The sequence below is a fragment of the Mesoplodon densirostris genome, chromosome 15 (genome assembly GCF_025265405.1).
Source record: "Mesoplodon densirostris isolate mMesDen1 chromosome 15, mMesDen1 primary haplotype, whole genome shotgun sequence".
Taxonomy (NCBI): Eukaryota; Metazoa; Chordata; class Mammalia; order Artiodactyla; family Ziphiidae; genus Mesoplodon; species Mesoplodon densirostris.
Window position 1 is genome coordinate 47,776,685 of NC_082675.1, and position 13,130 is coordinate 47,789,814.

Consider the following 13,130-nt stretch of genomic DNA (forward strand, 5'->3'; position numbering starts at 1 on the left):
TTTTGTGAACAATTTGTTTTGTGTGTAGCAGTTTTAAGTTATTTTTATTTTTTTAATTATTAAAAAACTTAATTGAAATATAGTTGATTTACAGTGTTGTGTTTCAGGTGTACAGCAAAGTGATTCAGTTATACATGTATATATCTTTCTTTACATTCTTTTCCCTTATAGGTTATTACAAAATATTGAGTACAGTTCCCTGTGCCATACAGGAGGTCCTTGTTTATCTATTTTATATATAGTAGTGTGTATATGGCAATCCCAAACTCCTAATTTATCCCTCCCCCTGTCCCTTTCCCCTTTGGTAACCATAAGTTTTTTCCTATGTCTGTGGGCCCATTTCTTTTTTGTAAATAAGTTCATTTGTATCATCTTTTTAGATTCCACATATAAGTGATATCATGATATTTGTGTTTGGCTTACTTCACTTAGTGTGATAATCTCTAGGTCCATCCATGTTGCTGTAAATGGCATTATTTCATTCTTTTTTATGGCTGAGTAATATTCCATTGTATGTATGTACCACATCTTTATCCATTCCTCTGTTGATGGACATTTAGGTTGCTTCTGTGCCTTAGCCATTGTAAATAGTGCTGCAGTGAGCATCGGGGTGCATGTATATTTTCAAATTATGGTTTTCTCCAGATATATTCCCAGGAGTGGGATTGCTGGATCATATGGTAGCTCTATTTTTAATTTTTTAGGGAACCTCTATACTGTTTTCCATAATGGCTGCATCAATTTACATTCCTACCAACAGTATAGGAGGGGTCCCTTTTCTCCACACCCTCTCCATCATTTATTGTTTGTAGACTTCTGATGATGGTCATTCTGACTGGTGTGAGGTGATACCTCATAGTTTTGATTTGCATTTCCCTGATGATTAGTGATGCTGAATGTCTTTTCCTGTGCCTTTTGGCTATCCCAATGTCTTCCAAGTTATTTTTTAAAATCAGTACTTTTTAATTGGTTAAAGCCCTTCTTAAGGAAATTATCCCCTGATTTGGATTAAGGCACTGGAAATACATTCATCCTGGAGACCACAATCAACTGGAAAAACTGAGAAAATGAATACCAACTTAACTTGGGATAAGGCCTTGCCAGTTGCCTTGCTCTGCATCAGTGGCTCCCAGAAGCAGGCTTAAATTAAGCCCCTTTGAAATATTGTATGATAGGCCATTCCAGGTGTCTGCCCAGGTGAGAGAATCTGTAAATGCTCTAAAAGAACTAGCAGTTGCCAACTTGTTAAAACTTTGGGCTCTATACCAGCCTCTGTTCACGCATTTGCCTCGAGCAGGTCTGCCCATCCAACTGAAGTAGATGGTAATTTCACTGTAGCTGGAGAAGCGTCAACCAATTTGTGTAATTTTGTCCAAATAAACAGCACAGGAATTTAGTACATGTATTGGGAACTGGAACCAAAACCCCAAGTTGAATTACAAATGAACAAAGTGCTAAGGGGGTTCATCACGTTCAAATAGTTGTAGATAAAGGACTGACTAAAGATTCTAAGGAATATTTGTAGCTTCTGGAAGTAGCCAGAGTGGTCTTTGTCCCTTTTCCCACAAGATTATGGAATAGACATTGACAGTGGGGAATTGTAATAATAGGGAAGAACCTTTGTATTCTATTACAAGTTAATCCCTAAAGGGATGTTGCCTATAAGTTTAAATTATACATAATGGCCCATCTCTGGGAAGCCTGCCTCCCAGGTAATGAGCATTAAGCTAAAATACCTTTGTCAGCTTCATAAGAAACATCCTGACCAGGCCCACCTGTGAGTAGCTGCAGGGAGATAGAAATCATCATGTCCCCTCCTGAGGCTGACCAGAACCAGGAAGTGTTTGGCTTTACTCCCTCCCCTTTAGTATAAAAGAAGCCTGAATTCTAACTCAGGCAAGATGGTTTTTTGGGACACAAGTCCACCATCTTCTTGGTCTGCTGGCTTTCAGAATAAAGTTGCTACTCCTTGCCCCAACAACCTCTCTCTCCCTTTGTTGGCCTGTCATGCAGCAAGCAGTACAGGCTTGGACTTGGTAACACAAATAACATTTGAATTTCTTATACTTAATCCTATAAAAGGCAATCCTGAGAAGAACAAAGCTGGAAGCATCACACTACCTGATTTCCAACTATACTACAAAGCTCTAGTAATCAACAGAGTATGGTACTTTCATCAAAACAGAAACATAGATCAATGGAACAGAATAGAGAGCCCAGAAATAAACCCTCATAGAGGGCCAAGAATACTCAGTGGGGAAAGGATAGTCCCTCAATAAATGGTATTGGGAAAACTGGATATTCACATGCAAAAGAATGAAACTGGATTCCTATCTTTTACCACTCACAAAAATTAACTCGAAATGGGTCTACTGAAGGCTTAAACATAAGACCTGAAACTATAAAACTCCTAGTGGAAAACATAGGAAAAATGCTCATTGACATTGGTCTTGGCAATGAATTTTTGGATATGACACCAAAAGCCCAACCAACAAATGTAAAAATAAAAGATCAGACAACATTAAACTAAAAAGATTCTGTATAGCAAAATAAATCATTAACAAAATGAAAGGCAACCTAGAGAATGGAGGAAAATATATGCAAACTATCTATCTGATAACGGGTTAAGGAACTCATACAACCCAATAGCAAAAAACCAGTCATATTTAAAAATGGGGAGAGGACCTGAATAGCTGTTTTTCCAAATAAGACATACAAATTGCCAGTAAGTACATGAAAAGATGCACAATATCACTGATTGCGAGTGCCCATAGACTCTGGTGGTGGTGCAGCTGTGTCACGGTGGCTAAGCGGTGATGCCAGGCTGGGACATGGCTGTCCTGAAGGTGCCCTTTCATGGAAGGTTGCTACTGCTGCTGATGTGCTGGAGCTGTCCTGTGTTCTCTGAAACCATGCTAGAGTGTGTGGTGGTGTTACCAGTGTTGCATAAGGATCTTTTTTATATTTTATTTTTTTATTATTTATTTTTGGCTATGTTGGGCCTTCATTGCTGTGTGTGGGCTTTCTCTAGTTGTGGCGAGTGGGAGCTACTCTTCGTTGCAGTGGGCGGGCTTCTCATTGCGGTGGCTTCTCTTGTGGAGTACGGGCTCTAGGTGCACAGGCTTCAGTAGTTGTGGCACACGGGCTCAGTAGTTGTGGCTCAGGGCCTCTAGAGTGCAGGCTCAGTAGTTGTGGCACATGTGCTTAGTTGCTCCGTGGCATGTGGGGTCTTTCCAGACCAGGGCTCGAACTTGTGTCCCCTGCATTGGCAGGTGGACACTCAACCCACTATGCCACCAGGGAAGCCCAGGATCTTATATAAGGATAATTGTTTTGGTTTTTCCTTTGCATTTCACCATTTCCCTAGGACTTTTTTTTTTTTTAACTTCTTTATTGGAGTAAAATTGCTTTACAATTGTGTATTAGTTTCTGCTGTATAACAAAGTGAATCAGCTATACATATACCTATATCCCCATATCTCCTCCCTTTTGTGTCTCCCTCCCACCCTCCCTATCCCACACCTCTAGGTGGACACAAGCTATCTATTTTACATTTGGTAGTGTATATATGTCCAGGCCACTCTCTCACTTTGTACCAGCTTGCCCTTCCCCCTCCCCGTGTCCTCAAGTCCATTCTCTACGTCTGCGTCTTTATTCCTGTTCCCTAGGAATTTGATGTGAGTTCATGAGAGCTTCCCAGAGGAAAAATATTGGACTTACTAAGGATGTGCAGAACTCAGTTCTACCTCACCTATTAGAAACCTGGTACTGCTTTTTTTAAAGCCAGTCATGGGGTCTGATCACTTACCCTTTAGGGTCCTCTCAGAGCAGGTGCCCAGTGACCATTAATGACAGTCTCTTGGTTGGCCAATCCCACTGCCCTCTAGACTTGATTCATAATGTTCAACCCTCCAGGTGAGGACCGCCTAAGTAAAGCTGTGATTCCAACTCACATTTCAGCACCCAAGGGTGTCCTTGTATGATGGTATTGCAGTGTAACTTCTGTTTCCAAGCTCACTCAGAAATTATTTTCAATGCTCCTGAATGCAACTGTACAATCCATTTCATCCACCCATTCATTCATTCATTCAACAAATAGTTTCAAATGAAAAAGTTTTGGTTCTTAAAATAGCAAGATTTATCACCTACAGTTCATTGCCAAATGGCAGCGAATGAATAGTTCTTTTGTATTTCAACATACTGGAGGTAGACAGTTAATTGATTAATTTCATTGACCTGCATTTGGGTTTAGAGTCTTATAAAATGCTGATGTATTATAACTCAGTGTACAAAGTGATAAATGCTCTCTGAAATTTATGGAAAACATCCAGTACTCTTACCCATGGAATTCTTATCTATATCTTTTTACTAGCATCCCCTAGCCCTCCTTCTCTGACAGCAAATGGAAAGAGATGAACTTTAAAAATCTTTCAGAAAGCAAAGAAGTCCATCTGTAGAAATATAGGTTATTGTTATCTTTTAAAAAAAACCTCAACCTAAAAATTCCATTTTTCTCCTTCTGTTCAAATCCAATTGTCCATCTGCTCTGCATTCCTTGCTTCCCTGTGGCTTACTTTGCACCTTTTCCCGGGTTTATTAACACTTGTCATTCATTCATCTGCTCTCAAATCGGCAGCAGCCGTGGTCTAATTTAACAGCTATGACAGACTCTTCCTCTGGCTTTCATGTAGCCTAATTTGAACAATCTGCAGTCCTGTTTATTTTATTTTAATTTTCAGCCTTCTGTGGATGTTATCTCCAAGAGGAGCAGAGGCCGTTTGTTTCTGAGCTCAGTGCAACAGATGCTCTGCTCATCTTACCATAGAGAAGGTGACCAGGAAAACTAGAACCACGACAGTTTGGGGGGCTGGGTGAACCTGCATCGGTAGAGGTGCTTCTGGGACAGGGAGAAGTTTTCTCTGACCTCTTTCGCATTTTGAATACTGAAAACACAAATGAAGAGAAGCATGCTCTTTTAAAATATAGAATGTCCATATAAAACTATTCTGTAACACATGGTAAGATACTAGGTTATAGGACTCTTGGCGTTCCTATTCATCTTTACAGCATTCCTAGACTTCCCCTCATCTCTCTACCCCTCCCCCCCACATGCTTGAAAGTACTCAGTTAATATTCATAGAATTGAATTGAATAGATTAGCATAATCAAAGCCCTGGTAAATAACACATTTCAAAGAATTAGTTTTCAGAAAGAAGCTTTAAAACAGACAATATCTTGTTTGGATCATTATGAATAGCTGGTTAGGCCTAAATAATATTCAGGGTACATTTTTCACTTGCCTATCAAATGTAATTGTGTCATGCTCCCTCTTCTCAGAATGGCAGTCGTTCTGTTTGACATATAACGTTAGGCAATGAACAAAACCCATCACCCCAAATTCCAAATCCTTGTGAAATTTGATCTAAAAGACTATAAACTTATAGCAAAAAGATAAAACCTTTATTATCCAGAATTTATTTTCTTACATAGTTTATACTATTCCTTGCTTAAAAATTATATTACAGCACAAACTATTGGGTGTAAGACAGGCTCAAGGATGTATTATACAACAGAGGGAATATAGCCAATATTTTGTAAACTGTAAAGCTGTGTAAAATAAAAATTTTTAAAAATTGTATTACAATTGGATATTTGTGTAGACTTAGCACAAATAGTTTTGCAATTGTCACAGGCCTTGGTTCTAACTGTGACCCAGTCTAAAGCATCAGGGCCTGTTGAGAGGGTCTCAGTGAGGGTGTGATGAGCATTCTGTAAAACCGTTCCCTGTGGAACAATACTGGATATTGAGTCAGGGCTGATATGGATGGAGGGAAGGTGGGTGAAATATGAAGATTTGAGAAAGGGAAAATGGGCTGGCCACAAGGCCAATTTGAGAAAATCCGGTTCGTTTACCATTCATCCCTTCATAAATACTACTGAGCACCTTCCTTGTGGCAGACTCCATTTTAGGCTCTGGGGATACAGCAGGTGACAGAACAAAGTTCCAGCTCTCTTTGACTTTACATGCAATCAGTAAAACCATAAGAAAAATGTTAGGCAAAGGATTACAAATCAGCTTAAGTACAAGATTGTGATTGTGTGGCTACGCTATTTGGGAAGTCTGGTCATGTCTCTTGAAGGTGACAATTAAGTGGAAATCGGAGTAATTTATAGCACCGAACATGGAAGATACTGAGGTATTCTTCAGGAATATTTTCTAATAAGTTCTTAAAATGACAGTTCAAGGGAAGTGTTGAAAGCTGAAATCCTTCTCTTGGAAACTTTTCCACCATTGCCCTCTTAACATTCTGCTTATACTTCTGTCATAGAGCCTAAAACACTTTGATGTACTGATAATTTCTTTACATGTCTATCCTCTTGTTTTTTCCTGTAAGCCACTTAAGGACAATCTTTGTGTCTCCCCCTTTTTTTTTTTTGTCTGTGGCTGGCAATTCCTGGCATGGAGTAAGTATTTAATAAATGCAAATTCAGTAAATTTATTTGTCTCATCTCCACAACTAGACAGAGAGGCAGATATTGCACCACATGTATTTCTGTATCCCCCTGAGTGCCTGGCATCAAGAGGGACAGAGAAAGTGGTGGATAAAGCTTTGCCAATTGCAGGTTCTTGTATAAAAGCACCTTGAAGTCTTTGCTCAAATTCCAAATGGTCTTTGAGACTTTCCTTAAAGGATAAAATGGAAAGATGGGGGAATAGCCTAGGTTAGAGGGAGATTTAGACAGGTTTTTTAGGGTGTTTATTGGATTTTTGAGTAGATCAAATTTGGGATTTAGAGCTGGATAAAAGGAGGGGTAGGGCTTCCCTGGTGGCGCAGTGGTTGAGAGTCCGCCTGCCGATGCAGGGGACACGGGTTTGTGCCCCGATCCCGGAAGATCCCACATGCCGCGGAGCGGCTGGGCCCGCGAGCCATGGCCGCGGAGCCTGTGTGTCCGGAGCCTGTGCTCCGCAACGGGAGAGGCCACAGCAGTGAGAGGCCCGCGTACAGCAAAAAAAAAAAAAAAAAAAAAAAAGGAGGGGTAGTATGGAAATATGTGGGGAATTTTGGGTCGGGGGTTGATGTATTGGACACAGGATATTTCTGAAAAGGTCATATGATGTTCTCAAGGATAAAAAATGTTTTCAGTAGAAGGCAAGCACATTTTTTATACAAGAAAATGATGACAGTAATTGTGCTAGTTTGGCTTTTTGTTTTCTTGCTAATATTATATCACTGAGTCACACAAGCGTGGTGAGGAGAGGACAATAAAAATACGTTATCAATGCACTATTAACTCAGCGTGCTCTTACCTATTAATAAGACATTGATGCCTCCTCTTATGCGTGTCCCATTGCGAAGCATTTTCTCATTACCTCCAAGTGGCATACACAAAATGGCTTTTTTAATATACTCTTGCCTGTGGATGCTTGGTGCTAAAGACTTGTTTAAATGGTCAAAGATATCCTATTTAAGAAACAGGAAACACTTACATTGCACATTATCAACATTAGAACAGAATCTCATTATCCATTAGCTGGTATTTGTACGATTTATAATTCAGTTTAGATTGAGTTTTGCAGGATTTCATGATCTTTGCCACATCATCAGCTGAAAACGTAGGTGCTGCGTCCTTGTTCATCAGTTGATATTATTAGTGGGGATTCTGGCCTCGTGTTTTCTAGCTGCAGAAATCTTTTAAGAGATGCTGCTAATTAACTATTAAATAAATGCTTGGATGAAGTTATCTTCATAACAAATAAGCTACTTGGAAATTGCTTTCAATAAAATGGGATCATAACAAATAAGCTACTTGGAAATTGCTTTCAATAAAATGGGATGAATTAAATTTCTTTCTATTTTTGTTAACCTTTGCCTGTCTGCTCTAAATCCCAGGCAGAACACTCTACTCTGTGTACTTTTTTTTTTTTTTTTAAGACTTGTGCTCTCTAAAAACTTTTGAAAGAAGGAACTGGTAAAGAGATCTTCTCTGAAATAGCCTGTGGGAGATGCTCCAAGTGACTACTGATGTTCTATCTGCTTTGAGATGAATCTGGCACAATGCATCCGGTTGTTCACACAGAGAGAGAAGGAAATCTAATAGAGGCAAATGTTTCAAACCATAGAAAGAAAATCATATTATAATTTAGCAAGAATTACATATTAAGTTGCAGACTTCTTCAATGAGAAAAGAAAAAGAAAAACTAAAAAGCTAGGAAAATTGTGTGCCCTGTATTTTTTTAAGCCAGGACATTATTTCACTGGACTGAAAACTAACTGTAGGCTTCAATTGTAAGACTCAATGTAGGCTTCAGTTGTAAATTTAAGAAAAAGATTTAAATAGGTAAATATGGCTATCTCAAGACATATCTTTTCTAAAAATTCACTACTTAAAGCGTTTGTTTTCAAAAGCAGAATGGGAATGGTTAACTTGTTTATATTCACCAGTCCAACAACAGAAATATTTATTGAACCTGACTAGGGTGGGACAGGCTGAGGGGCAGGTGGGGCAGTCTTGGGACGAGGACTAAAGTAAGACATGAGAGCGTATTAGAGACAAAACAAGAAGCTTAGACCCCAGATCACCTTCTGGAGGAGAATGGCTCTTATGGTCCTCATATGGGGACTTGCATGCTGGTTCAAACAGTGTTGGGGATAGAACCAGCCTAAGGCATCACAACAAAGACCAGGAAAATGAGGAAAAGGCTGCTATAACATCAGAGAAGAAGAGGATTTGCTGAATTAAAATCCACCAACCAACCGATGCACTCACTCACCCACTCACCCGTCAAATAACCAACAGATAGTACGAACACCCACTACCAACAAATGGCTATGGTGGTTGCCACGGGGGAGACCCAGTTCCTGACTCAGAAAAGGAATCGAAATGTCAACTCTTTCTTCCAGTGAAAAGGTCAATCCCTGATGGTTTATTATCTTCTCATTTTACATGACAAATAATAACAAAGAATCTCCCTCTTTCTGCTAATATGAGTTTTGTTGCTTTCTTTGTTTTTCTGTTGGGATGAACTTTCCTCTTTCAAAGAAATGAAAGTGTGGTTCTTGCTTCCTAAAGGCAATTTTATTCCTTCTATACTGCTCCCAAGACTCTGTTTAAGCTTTGCAAAGTCAAAGAAAGTTAGATGTGGATTATCCTAGACAGAGCAGTAAACTGACTCATCAACCATCCTTTGTGGAAGATAACACTTCGTTTTTCCTGTAACACCTTGTTGCATTCCATTCATGGGGGTTGTGGTGATGGGGGCTGTTGGTATAAATACATTTTAGGCTGGAAGTGGCAGAACAGGGAAAAATAAATTTTAAAAACTATACACATTTGTCTGGAGCTAAGGATAAAGAAATCAGCTTTAAAAAAAAATCATTTGTTGGTTGACTTGTGGGTAAGTCTCTTTCTACCATCTTATCTTTCTTGTCAACATTCAGAGATTTCAAAAGAAATTCCTGATGGAGAGGAACTCCAATCCAGCTCTAATTATACCAGTTTTGTTCCTGTTTTTAGGTATTTCCTTCAATGTGGAGGACCAGTTTGATTTGTGGTTGTGGCTCTTATATACTGGGGAAGGGGGGGCCTTCATGGTCACGAGATAGCTGCTACTCTGCTAATAAGTTTAAATTCCAGAACCCCAAACAAACTACACAAAAGGATTGATTCAAGGTAGAAAACAGATCCTTGCCTTCACCAGAGTCTGCAGGGGGTGCCTGAGTCTTGGCTCTGGCTGTCTACAGGGTTTCTCTAATCTCTGGATGGGCCTTGTCAAATCCATTCACTCATCAAGCTCTATTTCAATCAATCAGCCAGCTGGGCATCCACTATAGGCCATGTACTGTACTTCACGTTGAACGTAATCAATAAAATATGACTCCCTTCCCCAATGCAAAGACTAGTGCCTTTGTTTTACAGTTTAAAAAGAAGTTTGTTTTAAATTCCCATTCATATCCATTTATGATAAAGTGAGGCTAATTTCTTTTTTCACTACGTTTAATACAAACTTGACTTATCCATCCCCCGCCCCCTGAAAGAAAAAAAAAAGGAGTAGGGGAAGGGTGTTAACAGGAATGAGAGAACAGTTCTATGTTTTAATATTTTCATATATGTTGATACACGTCAGCAAGGAGGGCAAATGTATTTCAACTAGCAGGCAACTCCTTCTTCTGAAATAGTAAAAAGCTAAAAATATGAATCACGTCTATCTGTTCTTTATCCTGTTTGCCTGAGACTGGCTACATAGTTTGCCGGGCTCAGTGTAAAATGAAAATTTGGAGGCCCTTGTGGAAATTAATCTCAAGATGGCAACAGCATAGCATTAACCCAAGTTTGGGGCTTTTTTTTTTTTTTTTTTTAATTCCCTCCGGTACTTAATAAAGTAGGGAAGACTGGTTACAGCAGGGGTGGAGGTGGAAGACCCAGACCCTACCCCAGCCATAACCACCATGTGACACTAAATAAAAAAAATAGCTGGGCATGGGCAAGGCTGAGGGTGGTGCAGCAAACACTGGCAGCCCAGGAGGGACACAATCCCCCTCCCAAGCTATGCCCACCATCAACCCTGGACCAGTACTGTGATCAGTGAAGGGTGGTGGGGCTCTTGGCTACAGAAGTCCCCGCAGCCACTGAGTGGCCCACTGGACCGTGGAGAAAGGGTGTCTTTGGTATTTGGACCCTTATTTATTGACAGAAATCTGGACCCCTAGCTGGTCCAGTCAGACCCAGATTAAAAAGAGGCCACTGTATCTCAGACTTCTGGATTGTTCTTTTCAAGATCTAAAAGACCAATGGGTCATTGTTACCTGGTTCACCCAGGACAGAGGCCATGAAAGGGTTATTGTCACTTAGTTTTCTGATTGGTTTACTCAGGCTCCTGGACATCAAAGAGTCATTGTTACTTAGGCTCCCAATTGGTCCACTCAGGACCCAACATCAATGAGTCATTATCACTTAGCCTTCTGATTGGTCCATTCAGAGCTTAGGACTATAATGGTTCCTGCTACCAAGACCTCTGATTGGTCAATGGGAGCCCATGGTCAGGACCTGAGGGACAGGTAGGGCCCTAGAAGCCCCTGGGATGGGGAACGGGATTAAGTGCTTAGAGTTGTGTGACTGCGTAAGTTGCTTGCCCAGGAAACTGGTCTTGTACTTAACTATTATATGGCATGGAGATCCCACATTTCTTATACCCTGCCAACAGCTTAATGCAGGATGGCCTGCATTCCTATGGTCAACACTGGGGTAATGAATACATATTGCATAAGTGCCCGTGAAGACACTGCTGGTTGTTTTTTATCCAGTGTCTCTTCTTCTTTGTTCATAGTTCTGATTTGCTCAGCGTTGAAAATGCCTAAGTGACATTTGCCCCTGGGGTGGTCATGTGACCTAGTTCTGGCCAAGTGGAAATCTATAGGGATTTGAAAAGGGCAGAGTCAGCGGCATGTGTCTTTTGCTCTTTACACTTCCAAGCTTGCTTTCTGCTTGGAAGTCAGGAAAAATGCTTGTGACTACAGGATCCAAGTTATAATCACGAGGATGAAAGCCACCGGGGTAGTGCAGCAGGAGACCTGAACGATCCTGGTTCCGGGATGGCCTCCTTGAGCAGCTGCACAAGCCCTAAATGCCTTCTCTGGGCTTCTTGTTACCGAGGAAAACAAACCCCTTTTCGACTAAGCGGATGTAGTTGGGTTTTCATTCTGTGCAGCCAAACAGAACCCCACCTGGTGGACGGCCTGACATGCAGCACACCCAAAGCTGAAGCAGCATCCCCTTCCCGCCCTGCTTCTCTGTTTCTTTTCTATCCAGTCGCCCAGGTGGACAACCTGGAAGCCATCCTCAATCCCTCCTCGCCTCAACTCCCAGGAGCCGTGAGCCCTGTTCCACTGGTGCTGCTGAAGGTGCTCTGGGTACAGCTTTCTGCTCCACAGCCCTGCCCAGCGGAAGCACAGCCTCTAGCGCCCCTGGGGAGCGAGTTGTGCAGCCTCTGACTTTGACGAGGTCCCAGGCTCACCGTGGTTTCAGAGGCCAGTGTGGCTGGTGACAGATAGGAGGGTACCCTGGTTAGGGATCGCCCCCTTGGTAGATCCCCGCCCAGCTCTGCTGAGGGATGCTTTGGGACTGAACTCCTGTTTCATCCTTCCAACCAGGATAGGGTCCAGTGGAGATTCTCGATTAGGCACCATCATTTATCATTAAATTCAGACTCTACTGTTTATTCTCATATCTAGGAGCCCCTGAAACACTATTATAATATCAGTCTTTTACTTTCAGGTCCCATATTGTATTAGGAGGGGGAATGGCGGAAGTTTGAGGGTCATAGGCACCTGGAGCTTTAGGCGCTTGCTTCCAAGTAGTAGCTGCCATGTTGGATCGATCACCAAGTCCTTTTGTTTTACCTCCTCCACTCTGTTCTAGTTGGTCCATTTCTCTACATCCCCACTGGTGCCACTCCACCCAGGACACCTCCACACTTGCATGAATTATCTATGTGCTTCCTCATTGCTTCTAATGGCTCTCCCCTCACCCAGGATTTCTTCCTTTCAACCCATTTCCCCTGTTGCATTCCCAGTGATCCTATCTGCTCCTGTCACTCCCTACTTCCAATGATGGAGTTTCTCCACTGCTTGAAGACCAGCCTCCCTTGCCTTCAATGCAATGGCCTTCATGGAAAGGCCTCTTCCTACCGCTTCAGTTCTCACTGACGTTCTTTACTCGCTACACTGCGGTCCCTCTGAACAATTTACGTCGGTGACGCTGTGCTCTCTTGCATCTCCAGGACCTTGGAGCCAATACTGCTTCCTTCCCTCTCACATCTTCCCCTTCTCCCTGCTCCCCTTCGTTTCCTAATTCTTACTCACCCTCCAGATTCCTGTTTAGGAGCCACTTCCTGTAGGAGGTCATCTCCGAACTTCAAGTCACAGTGACCTTCTGCCCTGTGAACTCCCAGAGCACGTGCCCCTGCATCAGAGCATGGCCTCTGAGTCAGAAAGACTTGGATTTGAATCCAGGTTGACCATTTACTTGCTGTGTGATCTTGGATGAGTTACCCTTTTAGACTCAGTTTCCTCCTCTGTAAAAACGGGAATAAGGAATTCCCTGGTGGTCCAGTGGTTAGGACTCTGTGCTTT

The 13,130-nt window shown here is 41.6% G+C and overlaps 1 protein-coding gene across 1 annotated transcript in view; it reads left to right on the plus strand.

Moving 5' to 3' along the window:
• MEP1B (meprin A subunit beta) overlaps nt 1-11,990 on the plus strand; it is a 64,516-nt gene extending 52,526 nt beyond the window's left edge. Inside the window, exon 15 of the mRNA XM_060118364.1 lies at nt 11,517-11,990. Coding sequence (XP_059974347.1) covers nt 11,517-11,990 — 474 coding nt within the window. The remainder of the gene's footprint in view (nt 1-11,516) is intronic.
• Nucleotides 11,991-13,130: the final 1,140 nt, after the last annotated feature.